General features: G+C 45.0%; 1 protein-coding gene and 1 long non-coding RNA gene across 4 annotated transcripts; one reads left to right on the top strand and one right to left on the bottom strand.

The window, feature by feature from the left end:
• Positions 1 to 1,629: 1,629 nt before the first annotated feature.
• Positions 1,630 to 8,560, bottom strand: LOC128142807 (C-type lectin domain family 2 member L-like). Its single transcript, XM_052789371.1, is given in 6 exon segments — positions 1,630 to 3,539; positions 5,211 to 5,311; positions 6,421 to 6,605; positions 7,311 to 7,394; positions 8,375 to 8,437; positions 8,440 to 8,560. Coding segments are annotated over 6 exon segments (657 nt in total). The 5' UTR covers positions 8,546 to 8,560; the 3' UTR covers positions 1,630 to 3,421.
• A 324-nt stretch (positions 8,561 to 8,884) lies between these two features.
• Positions 8,885 to 16,878, top strand: LOC128142796 (uncharacterized). 3 transcript variants are annotated; one of them, XR_008235507.1, is made up of 2 exons: positions 8,885 to 10,273; positions 12,678 to 16,878. It is a non-coding gene; the product is annotated as an uncharacterized LOC128142796 (long non-coding RNA). The 3 variants fall into 3 exon arrangements; XR_008235508.1 differs by lacking the exon at positions 8,885 to 10,273 and adding an exon at positions 10,288 to 10,899; XR_008235509.1 differs by lacking the exon at positions 8,885 to 10,273 and adding an exon at positions 10,907 to 11,409.
• Positions 16,879 to 18,124: the final 1,246 nt, after the last annotated feature.

The following is an 18,124-nucleotide window of genomic DNA, read 5'->3' as shown; positions in this document are numbered from 1 at the left end:
CTACGGACGCTGACGGGTAACACCTCACTTAATGGTGGACAGAGATGCCAGGAAAGTAGTAGGTGCGTGTAAGTGAGAGTTGAAAAGGCAGAGAGGTCTTCAGTGGAAGGAGACACCAAGCACGTAATGCAGTCTGCTGCATTCCGCAGGCACAGCACGATGGCTCTTCAGGACTTTGGGGCTACAGATGAAAAAGTGAACTGTACCTTCAGCGTGGCTGACTTCCTTTCGAACAAAAAAACAACACAGATTTACGCTACAGAATGCAGCATCAGCAGCTAAAGACTCATTTGAAAAACTGCTTTTATTCTCATGTTAGAAAAACAAGAACAAAAAAAATCCCCCAAACTCAGTGCAGCACGCATGTAGGGAACAGGATTGGTTTGTTTATTCTAGGCAGAGAAGCAAAGAGTATGAAATGAGTAAGATAAATCTGTCTGTCTATATCTATAATATATGTATCCCTGTATCTCTATAATATCTATATTTTTATATAGATATATATTCACCATTGAGAAAATGTAACTTCAGGGTACTTAAAGCATAACCTTCTCCATGCATTGGAGATGACTGCTGAATTGCTGTTTTTATGGCACATGTTTCTTGAGCCACGCCGAATTTAACAAGAAAAACTTGAACTCCTGAGTTGTCTTCTCTAAAATTGGTTGTGGTGTTTAGGTTTTAACAATATTCGTGAAACATCTAGTATTTGAGCATTCTCACTATTACTAATATAATTAAACATGGTTTTGCAGGGCCTTATTGAAGCTCTTACCTACATTTTAAGCAGCCACTAAATCTTGAGCAATTACACCGATTTAAAAAAAAAAAAAGAAAAAAGAAATGGCTGTTGAAGTGAAGTACTTCATCAAACCCCGCTCCGAGCAAAGTGGGTTCACAGCTTGACCATTTCTTAGCATGACAGACTCTGGATACTAAAGAAGATGCTAATTGCACCCCTTAAGAGTCAGATTACAAAAGAACTTTCATTATAACCTACTGTGCTCACAGTTTCTCCAAAACCTCCTTTAAGAATGAAAATTTCCCAATTTTGGACTCTATCCATAGATGACACTGATGGGAAAAAACCCTAAGAGCGAAGTTATTTTGTAGTTAAAGGAAACATTCAGGTAAATCGGCTCATTAAGAAACACTAAGACACAACACAGTACGCAAATACTCCTTACCCCTTACCATTTCTACCAAATTTGTGGAATGTACCTCTAGTAATTCTAATCTAATGCAAATACTTGGAAAACTTTGCAAAAGTGAACTGCGGAGAATTCCACGTTCCCTCCAAAGTTACTGTATTGAGTGTGTTTCACTACGTGCATTTCAGCATTTCTACAGAAGTACTTCAGCATTTCAGTTAAATGCTTTTTTTAAAAGTCTGACACATTTTGAAGTGTGAAAATGTGTCAGAAGTGTTAGAAAGTGAAGTGCATTCTTTTTTGGGTCAAATGTCTTGTTTCATGTTAACCCCAACATTATGATTAAAGATCTTTTCATATTTGAAACCTGAAAATTTTATTTTGCTTCAGTCTGGTGATTATTTTTTTTTCCCCCTAAATGGGGCCTGAGCTGAAAAATACTTTTAATGGCACAATATTAAGACACAAACCACTGCAATTCAGAGGCTCTGTAAAGGTATTTAGCGAGTATCTTTTCAGGACTATTGCACATAACCATATCCTTCCGAGCCAGTTAATTTAAAAACATTGCAGAATAATCTCCCCCCACAACTAGTTACATATAAATTAACACATAGATTATTAGGCTATTCATATTGTAGAGTCCTGTTACTGTGCCTATAAAGAATACAAGCAGTTAAAAAAAGTGTAGTTCAGCAAAATTAGTGCTCATATACAAATAAACGTCTTAAAGTCACAAGTTGTTAACAATATCCATACTGCACGGTCCTGTTACAGAAAAGTCCTATTGTCACAGAAAATAATGAAGGCATAAACAAGGTGCTGAACAAAACTAGACAGCAATTAAATTTGCATAAAAACACAGTGAAGGCAAAAATAATTACAAATAGGACAAAAAACCCTAACGAACCAACAACACTCCAAATAACCTGTCAAACATAGTGCAATTTTACATTCTTAAAAAATGAGAAGACACAGTTCTCTTCCTTTCCCTGGAACTACAGTGCACTCTAGTGACTGCTCCAAAAATGGCTCCACTTGCTTCTTCAAGAAGTCCCACGGAGTCCATAGGCTGCTCTGTAGCACCCAGATCACAAGAAAACTAATTTTCCAGATTTTATTCCAAGCAGAGGAGTATTTTGCCCTGTTACACATGCGAATTTCCAACAGTCCTTCCAGGAAAATAAGCCGCTTTGCTTCCTCTGGGTCAAACAGCACTTTAATCTCCAGGTTACCTGCTAGACATGAGTGGACAGAGTTCAGCTGGATTGCCCCCTAATTCTGTTCAGGCTAACAGCAATTCAACAGCACTGGGTGTTGCTGCTGAAAATGATACATACATGGAAGAAAACACTGATTGTGCATCCAGAAATGTTACCACTTGCTCAGAAGCCTCACGCTCCGACAGGCATAGGACATGAGGAAACCATGGAGAAACATCCTTTGCTGTTAATTCTCTTATTCTCTACTCATGATTTTGCCTATTTGCACTGAGGACTATTTCTAACTTTACAACATTAATGCCTGCAGCTTCACTATTACTTTTTCCATTCAAACGCTTTCCCCATCAGTGCAGATCCTCAGGTCAATAAATACTCTATCTATTCTGACTTTTTTTTGCTAAGTCCTGTGGAAAGGAGAACTTGAGATGCAGTGCAGCTACATAAATCCCAATGATAATACTGTCAAGTTAATTTAACAAGATTCATGTAAAATAACAGTAAGAAAACATTGGATACAATGCAGAGTCACACAAGACGTACCCCATCAAACCAGGAGAGTGAAATCTGCAATGATCCTGTCTAGAAGAACGGTGCTTATTTCTGCATCACCCTGTATCTGAGAGGCACTGGCCAACCTTCCGGCAGACCCACTTCACAACCCACCCCTGCACACAGAGCTCGGCTAAGGGAAAAGCTGAACGAATACCTCCAACTGCACACCAAAAGGGAAAAGAAAGAGCAGCTGCTTAGGATCCTACAAAAGAAGAGTTAATGGAAGAAATACACAACAAAAAGAAACTACAGCCTGAGCAGCAGCTAGAAAAATGGGGCAAGGAAATGACTTATCAAGATGCTGAAGCAAGCCTTTTAAATGGTATCTTTAAAAAACAGAGGTTTCCTCCATGGGTGGAGAATTCTGGCTACCAGAAAAGTCATTCACCTCCAGGTAGGAGCTGAGACGCGTTCCCAGGTCCCAGAGCATAGCCATAGCCTGTGCAGACATCGGATCAGAGCGCTAAGTGTCAGGGGTGGTGGCTTCGGCCACCTTTATTGTGCTAAGCTAGTATTCAAGCTACAGACCCACTTCCTGGTTAAATAACATCCAGAGGCCGAGACTCCTTTTGACTCAAGATAGGCACAGTTTCCAGAGCCTTTTACTTCAATCCTGTAAGGGAGAATGAAAGACATGATTACTTTGACGCCCACAATCAAATAATGCAATAGAGCAAAGGGAACTACGGGGATCACAGGTTCTCTTTGTACAAAGTCTGATTTACCACAGGCAAGGCATCGCAGGAGAATGATAGCTTGCGCTTTGAAGAGAACATCACAAAGATTGTCTTTTTTTAATGGGACCTGGCCCCCAGAACACAAAATCTAGGACTCGCAGTACTCCGGCATCTTGTCTAGTGCTCCTTCATGTGAAATACGGCCTTAGAGCGGAGACTGGAATTCAGGTTTGCCCTTCTCAAGGATGCTGTGCGATCAAGACTGGCTCTGCCTTTGACTTCCACATCCTTCTATACAGCTAAAACGTTGCAACAGAAGCTGTGAAACAAATGCCTCTCTCATTTCCCTCTTCCTCAGCACCGAACACGGCACTACGGTTAAGGGGGTGGCGGGAAACAGGAAGCGATCCTCAGTTTCCACACCGTAGGTGTCCCTATGTAAGACGTAAGGGTCTCCTTCACCAACTCTGTTTTCAAATAAAGTGTTACAGCGTTCTGTGAATAGGCCAACCGAACCAGTACGGTCTCTGGAAAAGCCAAGGGACAAATCCCCACCAGGGTTCACAGGACTCTTAAGAGCAGCTGAGCTTAGACATCAAGGTGTTCACCCTTCTGAAGACAGGAGGGGCAGTTTGAGGAAGCACAGAGGCAGAGGTCTAAGAATATGAAGAACTTCATCACTGAAAATAAAAGCATCAGTGGATGTCTGTATCGCAGTCAGGGAATAAGCAAGAGCAGGAAGGACTGCAGTTTTCAACTTGAGATCCCTACGTGCTGCTCACATCTCATTAAATGCGCAAGGTCTTTATCAGATCAAGCCCTCAAGTCTTCGGGATGAACTGGATAGAGTCATGCACCACTAGTTAATGTCACAAACTTAAGAGTATTTAAATTTTCCACTTCTTAAGTTAATTTCAGCCTTGTGAAATCTCAATGCTTATTACTGTCACCGGTAATTCCACCAGTTCCTGCCAGCAGCTGCCCCAGGACAAGAAGCAGCAGTCTCTGAGAAGATGGGACAGCTGTCGGTGGGAAGAACAAACTGTCCCACACTTGACACCGGTGGGATAGAACACAGGGCCATGAGCACAGAGCAGCTCTTGCAACATAAATTCGCAGCTTCACCTTTCCCTCCAGCAGCCTTTTTTGTAGGCACGTTCTATAAGAAGTATGAAAACATCTCTTAGAAGCCTTCCAAATATCTCTGCTATAAACCTCATGCAGGTTGCATGCAGGTTTGCACTTTTGCAAAATATATTCTATAATGAGGAATTTGTGTTATTGTAATCTTCCATTCCTCCCCCCATTGCTTTGGTATCTTGATGATCTCTTGTTTAGCTTTCACTTTGCTATACTGTCTGTTACCACAAGCTCCTGTCTCATATTGCTTCAGAACCTGGCATTACAGATTTATCTCCTAACTTTCGCCCATCAGTTTTAACAATGCTATGTGAAATCTTCACTGTATTCCATGCTCTCTCCATAGTCATCCCTTCAACATCACTATAGATACTTCTTTCAAGTCACTGTCTATATCTGTATTAGTTATCCTTTCTTACTCCCCTATAATCTAGTATCACCAGCAAAACCCCTCAACATCGACTTACAGTTTATTGTCTAATGCCTTCCCATTTACCCAAAAGAACTCTTCATTTCTTTTATAGAGTCCAATCCACGGGTCTTGCTTTGTTATCTTCACCATAAAACTCTGTAGGAATAAACCCGTATGAGAAAAGAAATTTTGCATGTTCAGTCCAGTTATCAAAATACAAAGTCTTTGATCCAGGGCTAGAAAGCAAAACAATGATCTTGCCTTTCTCCCAGAAGAAACAAGATTAAAAATTAAATCTACAGAGTACTGCAGCGTCTGGATCTTGTGCGATCCACCTAACTGAAAGAGAACTTACAACTCGATCAGAAATCAAATGGACTCATTCTGAGACAGGATCCCTGCAGCACTCAGATATTGTAGTGACAGAAATGCCAACTATGAGAACGCAAGTATACTACTGAATATTAAGAACTGCTATGGAACTGCAAATGCATCATTTTACTGTCTCTCCACAAGAAAGTCTTCAAAGAACGATGAATGCCTTTGCAGCTAACGCATTTCTCCATCGCTGATACGTCTTCATCGCACTGAGTTTTTCTTATGAGCTAGCAAGGACTTGTGGAAGACATTTTAGGGATTAGTTAAGGAAGATCCTTGCCCCAGTGTGTGCAACAGAACAGACATCTGCACCCAGTACGCCCATTATACTGGTGTCTGTGATAGGGCTGACTGACCTAGAAAGAGGCTGTTTTAAAATATCAAGGTCTCTAACAGATGTGGAAGAATATGTTCTCCTAGGTCTCTGCATTAGGTGGAATCTTTCCTAACATTGTAGTATAATACAGAAAAGCTGTGGTTAGCATAACCATCTCCTGACTCCAAAGGTCAAGACTAACGTATCTACCAACTTGGTTGTCATTAGCCTACCTTGCTAAGAGAGAACTGTTGTCTAATTAAAGATAAATAAGATGCAACAGTGTTTACCCTGGTAGTTGCCTTCAATGTGAGTATTTATAGCTGTGAGCAGCACCAAATTTAACTCAGATAGGCCTCGGGCATTTTCGAAAACATCAACTGCTAAAACTGATGTTTGCTGTTTGCAGGGAGAGGAGGCACGCAGCTTTCTGCAAGCTGTGACTCGTCATGCTCTTTGCATCAGCTTCCAAACCATTCAGCTTAAGAGGCTGGAAGAACACACTGGTTCATTGTGCAGCCCCCTAGAAGTGAGATGGGGTGAAACCAGGACCCCCCCTTTGTTCCCTTACCAGTTCCTGATCATTTTCGATCACCAGGAGGGAAGCATTGTGCGAAGAGCAGAGGCTCTGACTGGAGTTCCAGTTGGCTTCGCTCTCCGAGAGGTAGTAGCATTTCCTCTGGAAATACAGCCAACCTGATGGACAGAGTTCCAGGGAGGGACAGACAGGAAAACCTTTGGCCGAGGAACGGTTTACTGCGAAAAGATAAAAAACAATCTACCTATTTCTTCCAGCTGGAAAGGGTTTCTGGAGCTTTTTAGCTTGCTTTCTGACTGCATCATCGAAATCATCAGAGTCTACCTATAGCATTAGTACTCCTGCCCAGCAGAAATAATTATTGTAAACTAATTATATACTCTGGCTCCTGCACCCTTATGGCTGCTGACGTACCTTTAAAGTGACGATCAGGGGCAGGTTGGTAGAAGTAGCTGAGAAGGTGATAATAACGTATCCTCCAAGGATTCTTCTACAACTTATATATTTCTGACAACTATAGTTTTTGCATGTGTTGCTTCCTTGCAGATGAATTAATAGCTTTGTTTATTATAGTGTCATTTTTTTGAAGGACTGATTAGAAGATTAGTTGCAAAGAACAATCTTCCATTTGTTGTTTGTTTTCTTGAACTTGGATTAAGACCAACAGTGAGGTTATAAACTTGAATGCCAGAAGTACACCAAGACTAAACTGAGCACTCCCTAACGCCACTGCAACTAGTGGAGTAATTTCTCCAGCACTTGCTCACAATTTTAAACAATGTGTCATGAGACATCTATTTAACTTTGAGATAAGGTAAGCTTTGAATAAGCCTTTTGAGGTCTTGAGGGACTTCTGACAACCCAAAACTCTGGTTATTTCTAAGGCTAATTATATTTTCTTTTTAAATTATTTACACACTTACCAAACTGAATACACAAAATCAAAATGACGGCAGCAGTAAGGACTCCAGCAACACCTCGCCATAACCAGATATTTGAGAATAGACCTGAAAAAAGAAATGTCAGGAATTTAACAAAAAAAAACCCCAAACCCAACAACCAGCTGTCAGGGGAGTAAAGCCCAGGACCCATGAAGCTGTTCCAAAAAAAGTTGCACTCCGTGGAAAGCAGGCTGGGAGCAGAGCTGAAGACTAGAAAGCGTGTGACGTTGAGCTTGTTATCACAAAGCTACTTCGCTAAGAAGAACTCTGAATTTTAGTTACATCATCCAGAACTTAACCTAATAGTGAGGTAGTTCCCAACACTCCAAAGTGATCAAAAAAGGAAGAAATGAGCATGGAACAAATGAGGGTGAAGACAGTTAAGTCTGAGGTTGACCTCATACCGAAACACAGCACAGATAAGAGAAATAAGCCATCAGCTCCGGAGCCCAAAACCTCTCTGGCGGAACATCCAGCCTTATCCCGCAGTGACAGCCGTTCGGAGTCTCCTTTTCTCCCCGTCTCCCTTCCAGGAGCCAGCCGCCGGCCGGGTTTGGCGGTGGGAAGGACCCACCGACTTGCCACCGCCGCGTCCCGCGTCCCACTTCGCGGGCGGCAGCGGGGGCCGAGGCGTCCCCGAAAGGCGGCGGAGGGGGGGTCCCCCCTCACGGGCGGTCGCTCCGCCGCCAGCACAGGCCTCTGCCCGGCCAGCCTCCGGCCTCTGCGAAGAGCCGCGGCTCCCGGCTGGGTTTACCTGGCCTCCACGCCCGAGGCGAGCCCCCGGGGGATGCCGGTTCCCAGCCGGCCCCACGCCCGGCACCTCCGGGCATTTCTCGGGTGGGTCTCGCAGCCCGCAAGCTCCGGCGCCGTCCGCCTCCCCGCCAGCCCAAGGGCTGTCCCGGCGGTACCCCCACCGGATCGGCCCCTCCACGCCGGCCGGGCACCGCGGGTGGGTTCCAGCGGCCCGGCGGCCCCACGGGAGGTCGCAGGGCAGCGGCAGCCGCCGCCTCCCCCCCCCCGGGGCCGCGGCCTGCAGGGCGGCTCACCCCCGCTCTCGGCCCCTCTCTCCGGCGGGGCTCTGCGGGCCCCACGGGACCCCCCCGCGGCGTCTGTCGTCCCGTCCCGGGCTCCTCTCCCTTCGCCCCTTCACCTTTGCGGGCCCCCGACCCCCGCTCCGGGGAGCCGCCGCCGCCGCCGCCGAGCCCTCGGCCTCCCATGGGTGCGGAGCGGGCTGCTCCGCGGGTGGGGAGGGAGATCACGGGGCCGGAACCGCCGGAGGGGCCGGACTCGGCGCGGGGGGTGTGTGTGTGGGGGCAGGCGGCCGGGATCCGCTTCTGTTTTTGGAGAAGCCGGCCAGTGCTCTGCCTCACCCGGGGGAGCACAGCGGCCGGTGGTTCGGGCTGCGGGGCCGAGGTGCAGCAGGAGCCGCGGCGTTGCTTGTAAGGCGGGGCCGCCCGCGTCGGGAGGGTTGGCAGGCGGCGCGGGCGGTTCATGTGGCGCCTCACGCACAGTGACTGGTTTACCGACCGCGGATCTTGGCGGCGTGGCCTGTTCAAACGGCCGGAGGAACGGGGCTCTCTTCAAGGCAACGGGCGGGCTCTGCGCGAGGCTGACGAGGAATTCCGTGACGGTTTATCCAAAACAGGCGTCCGTCCGTACCTGAGGAGAACGCCTTAAATAGAAAACCAAGAGAAGGGAGGGTTACGCTTTATGCTTTCATTGCAGCCTCCAACTACTTTGATCGTCAAGGACTTTGAGCGGTAGTCAGGTGCTGAAAATTATCTCCAGGTGTTTATATTTACAGCTCACAAAGAGCCATATAAACTTTGTATGTCCATAAATATAAATTGACTTGCGGTGGATTTTAGCCTTTGTCTGCGGCAGATGCTCATTTAAGGAATGGACTGGGCGAGCTGGACAGGCCAGCACGTCTGGGGTGACACTTGAGAAGAAACAGAAAGGCAAAAGGGTGAAGAAGAACCCAAAACCTATGTGCCAGCAAGGCTTAAAGCACGCTGGCTTCAGGGAAATTGGGGAACTGAAGATGCCTAGGAGAGGGAGAGTGGGAGAGGGAAGAGGTGATGGGTCCAGAGAGCACAAGCTGTAGACACTTCAGGAGGTTTTGCCAGACCTGAGTCCGGAGGGGCAGAGAACGAAAGTGGGCTGTGGAACTAGGGCAGCAGGGAGGTTCGATACGTGTTGCATGTAGAGCAGATTTTGCATACAAGGTGTCGTGGTTTAACCCCAGCCAGCAACCAGGACACAAGGATATAGTGGAATACAAATGTTTGCACAGCTGTTAATTCTAAGAACAGGTTATTCAGCATTTATTCACTCCGAAGAAGTGGCTCGCTCTCTTGCCATTCGGTCCTGCCTGTCACTGAGGTAAAAAATAACTCACTGTGGCTTATAACCGCAGAGCATTCACGGATACTCTTTTCACGCTTACTCACCCACTAATACAGAAGATTCTTTCGACAGTTGCAGGCCATTCTCCGGGCTGACACAAAAACCTGAGGACCTGTCACATATTCAGTTGTGAATCATCTGATGCTCCGAAACTACTCTAGTTATCAACCCCAGATGCTTATAACTGAGGCACTCGACCTTTACTTTCCCTGGCTGGTTTGGCTAAGACCCCTGCAGACTGACGAGCAAGCAAGCAGCCTGCTGCTGTTATTGAGGACGTGTGTGGTTTGGCAGGCTCCCACCGCCTCAGCCGAGCGCTTCAGTGAGGGAGGGCTGCTGCTGAACCACCGATAGCCTAGTTGAGCATTTGTACTGACCGTTCAGGTCAATCTTGGGGGCAGCGGGTTCGTCCTCATACCGGAGCAGAATGCAGCGTACAGACCGAGCGTAAGAGGGACGCTTGTCCCACCCACGCTCAGCTGCCGGCTCTCCTTTCTTGTGCCTCACCAGCTTGAGGCACGTGGGCCTCTGCGAAGGTAGGTCTGCAAATTCCTCTGCACAGGTAACTCCCACGGACATCACTGGAGGCTGTTGGAGTGCTGAGGACAGCTGTTCAGAAAAGGGAAGTGTTTATTTTTGTGGGGAAAAAATGTCTCCCATAAGATACTGCAAGGGCCGTATATTTATTTTTTTATACGCGTATTTGGTTTCATGGAATGTTCCCACATTTTATAAAGTGACGATTGAAAAAGAAGATAGGAATTTCTTAAAGGAAAAAGGCAAAAGACAAACCGAAACACTGGAAAATGACTTTAAAGTATTGCCATCATTTAGGGAGAAAATGCAAACATGCTAAGTAAAAAGCACGGCATTTTACAAAAGAAATTGTTTTTTCTGGAGAAAATTTGGCCCCTGCAATACTAGGAGTCTCATGGGACTGACTCATAAAGTTACAGTTGGTTTCTGTGGTGCCACCTCCTGCACCCTGCTACCACAAATAATCTTTGATTACCTTTTTTCACCCACTAACATGCTACCTCTAACTTTTCTGAAGGATTGAATTCAAGTTATGCAAGGGGCAATCACTGCATGTCAGAAATCTAGAGGCAAAGTATACACGTAGGAAACATCTGTGCTGTGGTCACGGCAGCCTGCTGCAGAGGTGCCCGAGTTCGACTGCCACTAAACAGCTCCCACGCGAGTAGCAATCTCGCTGTGGTTGCCCAGACTGGGGTGGACGAATTTACCCTGCTTTTGGTTGACTTTGTCAGTTCATCTTTATCTCCCTCCCCAGTCAATGGAAGAACTCTTAGCGAGTTCAGAATCTTTAGTTAGACCTTGAGGCATTTGTACCCCAAACAAGACATTGACTTCTGATATTTTGGGATGCTTTGGAAACTTGTAAAGTCTACATATATCAGACAAGCGTTAGTTTCTTAAGGTCCCACTGAACTGGGCCAATCCATTTATTAGAAAAGGAGCTGACTTACTCTTGCGTTTCTTTTTACGTTTTTTAAAGCTAGTAACCCTCCACTGATCCATTGATAAGTATCTCTCATACAGCAAAAAGCACGGCTTATTTGTAATGTTTTGACTGTACTCCCCCAAAGCCTCCTGATCTCAGTATGCCTCTGTACCACAGGAATCCTGCCAGTAAATAAGGAGGAGGAAGGTACTGAAACATTTGCTTTTTGCTTACTATTCCTGAAGTTTATTCTTCATCAGTCCTGTGTTCAGCTGAACAAAACCACATTTCTTTCTTAACGGTTATAAAATTTTTACTATTCTAGTGCCTGTTACTTTTTGAAGTGATCTATTTTCAGGATGATACTGAGAGGTTCCTCCAATTCCCAAAGTGAAATTGTTAGCCTGGAAAGACAAATGCATTTGCTTATCTTTAAGTTGCAAACATTTCTGTTGTATAACATGAAACTAGTCAGATGAGTAAAAGTAATATGGGAAATATCCATGTTTTAGACAGTAAAATGAAAGAAAAAGATGAAGGATGAATGTAGCAGAAATAACGTTGAGTGGCTTATGGGACATCATGTGTGCTTAGTAGTTTGGAACATTAAGAAAAGTTAGTCACCTTTAGAAAGTATTTGACAGAGGTATTAGCAGATTGTATTTACTGCAGAAGTTAAGTTAGTATTTGAGAAGTACTAAGCATTTTATGAAGTGCTGGGTTGAGAATGCTGCGTATGTCAGACAACTAGGTCTTTTACACCAAAAAAGCTCAGTCATTCAGCTGCAGAAGTCTAGCAAAACATTATTTTGGAATGTTTTGGAGTATGAGGCACAAGAGAAAGGAATCCAGCTACATTATCAGCTATGTTTGTATTTTTGGTGAGGCTAATATTCACTAGGACTGTTATTTACTCGTTTATAGCACTTGTGCATTGTTATTATGTAGTAGAAGACATAGCCCCCATCTTCAAAAACTGACAGTCTTACCACTGAAAATGACCTGGGGAAGGATAGAAATAAGTAGGGAGGGTTTGAGTACAGAAGGGAAAGCACCACAGCATTATAACGACATAAAAACAATTAACACCAGTAAGCTGAATAAAACAGATAAAAATATAAAAATAAGCACAGCGGGGCGCTTAGGGGGGAAACCTCAGATGATAGGAAGAAGCTTTGGCTTTATCTGCAGAACCTGATGGTCTGGCCATCAATAACAACTAGTAGCTGTACTTCCTGGAAATGTTATCTTCCAGGAAAGTGCAGAATTTCTTTATAGATAATATGTGATTCACCATAGAGCAAATATCACATTTAAGACCTTGAAAACTCACTCACCATGTGAAGCCTTTGCAGCCACAAACCAAAAAAGGTTCCAAAAAAGTCCAATCGTAGTTTTTGCCAGTTGAGTTTGGGGTCGTCGTGTCTCCTGTATGGGTAGGAGGCGTCAGAAGCATCTCCCCAAAATGTCTGCAGGCTGAGCATCTGCACCAGGAAGCTCTTAAGAGGCCAGAACTGAAACAAGACCATGCAGCTACATCATCAGCCAGAGGCCTCCACTGCTTCTACTGATAGGTCCGTTCTCGACCAAAGAGGAGAAGAAAGAAGCACACGGAGCGATCACCTGTGACTTGTGAAGCGGTGAGTCATCTTGACATGGGCTTGACAGAGCTACTCGACTCGGTTTCCTGTTGAGCAGCATCCTGTGCAGTTGTCTCGTGGCTGCAGCTGGTGGAGCCGAGCACCTTCCATCAAAGGCACGTATAACATTTGGACTGCTCAAAATGGTTTCTTTTCCTTATCCGTATCAGTTTAACAGCTTTTCTTCCCAGCATTGCCTGCTGTAGTGCTGAAGGTGTTGTAGGAAGAGGTGCTGTCCTCCTTGGTGGACCAAGGCAAGGGAAGGATGTTGTGTGAGAAGTGCACTAAGAGACCGGCATCGGGTAGTGGCTCTGCAGAGAGATCAGACCATCTCACGGTATGACGAGTATGTGCTAAAAAGGAAACCCGTATGTCATTGATTTATGTGAGCATTGTAATATTGTCAGCGCTTTCCTTCGCCATATTCTTTATGTGTCCTATAAGCCTACTTGCGGTTTTGATAGCAGATCTACATTGGCAGTATGTCATCACTGAACCGTCCATCAGGCAGCAAAGTCCTTTTTGTGCATTGATACATTTATCATTTAGAACTATATAAATTTTTTTTTCAGGCACAATAGTGGATTAACTTCCTTTTTTTTTGACATAAAATGTCACTTGTCATTGTAAGGTCAATTCACGTGTCTTGTGTAGGCATCTGCATTTCTTCACTATCTGTTGAAGTCCTTGATCACCTAAATAATCCAGGGTAGCCTGAAATTTTGCTGTGTCAGTACTCTCTTCCAGCTCAGATAATATTACATTAGTATTAATATTAAATACTTTAGCAACATAACCAAATTAGGTCTGGTGGTGGATTAGACATATATGAAACTGAAAGTAATCCTTATGACATAAATATTCAAAATGAGAGTGAGATGGGGAAAAATAATTTGTGTGCATGGCATGTATGAGTACTACTTGACCTATTTCTGTTTAAAATACTTGTGTTCAATGAGAATGGCTGATGAGGTAGGGAAAAGATGCTATTGGTGGTTTGGAAACCAGGCATAACTATAAAACTAGAATATCTGTTTCTTTCACACTGAGGTCCTAGGCAAGATTCTGTCTGGTAAATACTTAGAGCAACAGGTATCTCTCCCAGGAAGAGCTTGCAGTCTAAATAGAAAAGGTCTGCATAAGGCCAAAGAGAGAAAGGATTGTTATCCACATTTTACGGCTGAGAATCAATGTGCAGAGGGCTACGGTCCTCATGGCTACATAGGAATCTACAGGCAGGAGAAAGAAAGGGAAAGACCCAGTCTTGTGTGTCATTCTTCCTGTCACGAGATAAATTTCAATAAACAGATGTCTCAATGAAAAGGAAACCATAGAACAAGTTGCTCAAAGTAGATTTGTTATTGAAGGACTGCAATCTCCTAGTCTGCAAGTCGTTTGAATACTTTTTCCTCTCTTAGTATAAAAATGCAGTTTAATGATATTTAAATTTCTTGGCTTGGGATGTTAAACAAACACTTCCCTACTGTTAATATCCTGTCCTTAATTAAATTCCTGTCCTTAATTTTTTTGAGTATTCTAAAGCAATCCAAGAGACTATGTTAGACAGCAAGTAAGAAATGTAACTAAATGACAACAAACTGTTCTTCCATCTCTTTCTTACGTACCAACTTAGACCCACAGAGAATGAGGTGGAAAGCAAACTGTACCAGAATATGGATGATTTCTTTAAATGTGGCACTCCTCAGGCGCATAGGAACATCCGTGCAGTGCAGTCGGAAGGACTGGTCTCCAGCAAGCCTGGAGTTAACACCAGCCCTCTGTCCAGCTCCTCTGGAGCCAGCGGAGCCAACTGCATCACATACATCTTTATGGTCTGCAGGAGAAAAGCTCCTGAGATAAATACTACCCTGTAAGGTCTAGGAGAGGGCTGAGAAATGTTTGGCAGTCAACTGCCTGGTGCAGAATAGTATCTCTTCATTGTAAGGACAGAGTAATACCCTTTTTTGTTTGCTGTTTTCTTAACTAAAAAAAAACAAAAATGAAAAAGAGGGGGAAGGGATCAAGAAGGACAAGGCACAGGGCAGTGTGGAGCATGTGCTTGGAGGGGACTCCGCTTTGTCCTTCCTTCTCTCAGTGCCAGTGTTTGTGGGGTGTGCTGTGGGGTATGGTGGAAAGGGGCAGCAACTCCCCACTCTGTAGGTGACGTGGGCCAAGGCGATAGTGTGTAGTTGTGACCCACGACTCTCACCGTGTGGGGTGACGGGGAGATCACCGTGAAGGTGCAGATGGGGATGGAGGCATGGGTTGTGGGACTAGCACGGCAGCTCCTGTGGTTGTAGTGAGGTTGTGGTGGTGACGGTAACTCTCCTGCTTCTGCTTCTGCTCATGCAGGGAGGAAGGTAGGTACCGGGAAATGAGCTTTCTAGGAGCAGGAGTGCATGCTCCTGCTACTGGAGCACCCAGCTGAATTGCCACCTACTGAATAGCAGAAAGTGTGGGGGGCCAGTCCTTCTTCATTTCCTGGCCACTCTCTCTACTGTTTATTTCCATCCATACGGGTGGTTTTTCCATCCGTAACAAAAATAAATGCTGCCTCCTGCCTCAAAAATGAGGTAAGAGCAAGAAAAAAAGAGAGCATGGAGAGAAACAATTGATTGCAGAAGAAAAACCATAAAAACAAAGTGAGGGCAAGGACCGCAGGGTTAAAAATAAGGAACTAGAGGAGAACACCAAGCAGAGCACTCCTCACTGCACCTTTTGGTCCTTGAAAGCACCCTAAGAGCCAGCAGACATTGTCCACTGATGCTCCCCCAGAGACATAATAGGGTGAGAGAACAGAAACAGGCCCCACTTTTGTCAGGACCCCACAACAACCTTCCTCCTGATAGAAGGCCAGCTTGTGCAGGACAGGAGGAGCTCAGAGCCATACTCATTTCTGCACAGATTTCCAAGTGCTAATGGTAATGAATGATGCCATTTTCTGCCAGGGGCCAGAAGGGGCAAGCCAGCTCCTAGCACAAGTGACCCAGGTCTTCATCACCTGTGGAGCTGCTCAGCATAATCTTTTCTTAAGTGCTGATGTTCTCAACTACATTTACTCCAAGCAGCACTCTGTGCTGGCTTCTTCTCAGGAGACCTACATGGCTCTGAGAGTTTTCCTTTTTTCTAGTGCCCTGCCATTTCAGCGCGGCACTCTGCATCAGACTAGAAGCTATCAGCTTTGAAAAGCCTCTCTGAAGCAGCAGAAGGCTCTGCCAGAAGACGTTATATTCTGGACAGTGGTTGTGGAAAGGTTGATCTGCAATGTAGAGATGTGGGGCTTGCCCTCCTACCTGCTATATGAGGCATTTGAGTGCCAGCAATCCACAGAATGGAGGTTGCTGACATTTCCTATCCTGAATGAGCATAACCCAGGTTTAAAACCAGAGCAAAAGCCTCCATGCATAAAGGTGCAAAGAAAAGACTGTCACTGTTGACAGTAAATACCAATACCACACAGGTTATACATTTTGAAATGCAGTGCCTGTACCTTTTACCCTGGCAAACCCCGAACTATGCTGCTGCAATTTTGGGGGTCATTTCTATATTCTGAGGCATTCTGACACAGTATTTCTTAATGAGGAGTGGTCCTATAATGTATTTCCAGTACCAAACAACCATGGAATTGCCACTGTAAATGTCACTTTCCCATTACATTAGGGCTCATGCATGAGGAAAAATGTTCTTTTCTGCCACTGTGAAGACACAGCTTCAAAGAGATTTTGAGGAGCTGGTATTTGAGAGCTGGGCCATGAAGAGAGCTACACACACTATTCTAGCAGCATGCATGGCATTGTTCTTGGAGTACAGTTGTTGCTGTTATTGGTTGTTGCTATACAATTGATTGTTGCCATACTATTGATTGATATTATACTATTGAATGCTGATACTAATTTGTAATAGCTTGAGAGATATAAATATTCGCTTTCTTAACCATAGGTATACTTGCTGGAGGTGGTTTTTTGTGGTAGTTTACTTGCTAGTGGTGATTTGTGTGGCATTTGTGGTAATCTGTAATAAAGCAAAGAAATTTAAAGGATAAAAGCCTCCATGTCCTTGCGTATTACGGACTCCTGCGAACTCATGGTCGCGCTCTCGAAAACACCTGCAGGCTGGGTAACCCTTCGGGTTGGGACAAGGTGTCAGCTCACAGGCATGTCAGAAGTTACTGAAACTCTAAAGAAAAGTCTGTGGTGTCTCAAAATCTGCACGATAAGTATGATGTTACAATGACTGTGATCTGACCCGACCGAGGGTGTCTGCCCAGAGGTCTGACTCCTCTGCAGAGGGACTGTTTTTACTGGGGGAAGCAGAGCTTTGCCTGCTTTACCAGGGACACCACATTTGCTCTCCCCATCCAAACAGGGGCTGCCCATGCTGCACGCGTGTGGGGTTTACCTCTGCTTCTAGCAATTCCTCTTGCAGCCCCTTAGGTAGGAGGACGGATGCTCGTCCCCACCTCCACTCTTTGCAGCCCCAGATCCCAGAGCCCTTGTTTGGGAAGTGGGACTGGCTGGCCGTGCAGCAGAGAGCCTGGAACAGCAGGCAGCACATGCAGAGTTGCAGCTGCCTGCATGCAAGGGAGGACCTGCTGCGGTAATCCTTGGACGGGGGGGGGGACGTGGTGGGTGGAGGGATCAGGGTTGACTTTGGTCTACCTTGGCTTTGTTGGGGAAACCACTAAACCCCATCAAACCGAAAATGTGCAAAACCACACTGCACGGAGCCGAGTAGTTTATGGTGAGGTGTTGCAGAGATGCACGCTATGGTTCGGGGCCTCGTTCCTATATGGCTTCGGGTGTCTGAGATACGGACGCTGCAACATGGGTGGAGCTGGTGCGACCTACTGGATCACTTCTCAGTTCCCGGTAATGAATGGCTCCCTGCGGAGTACTCGGTTTACTGGGTCTGGCTGAGACCAGGGGAAGTTAAGGCTGCAGGAACGCTTTGTGCTCTGCTATGCAGTTATAGCTGGCTGGCACAAAATGTTTTGGGAGAAAGTTATCCTGTAATGTGTATTGAATAAGCGCATGGTATGGACAAGGAGGTTTTTGATTTACAAAATAATTTTACAGATTTTTTTTAAACACGTTTACAGCCTGCATTTATTGATGCAACTAATCATGGTCTTAGAGGTGCAAGGATGAGCAGAGATGGGTATTTTAAAGAGCCCTTGGGTAGAGGAGGAAACAATAAAAGAAGCTTTCCCAATCTTTCATTGAAGAAATTAACATTATAATGTTAATTTAATATCTGATCATCTCAGCTGTTTGGTGGCCGTG

The sequence above is a fragment of the Harpia harpyja genome, chromosome 6, assembly GCF_026419915.1.
Source record: "Harpia harpyja isolate bHarHar1 chromosome 6, bHarHar1 primary haplotype, whole genome shotgun sequence".
Lineage (NCBI taxonomy): Eukaryota > Metazoa > Chordata > Aves > Accipitriformes > Accipitridae > Harpia > Harpia harpyja.
Note: the sequence above shows the minus strand (reverse complement) of the source record. Positions and strands in the feature narration are given on the sequence as shown.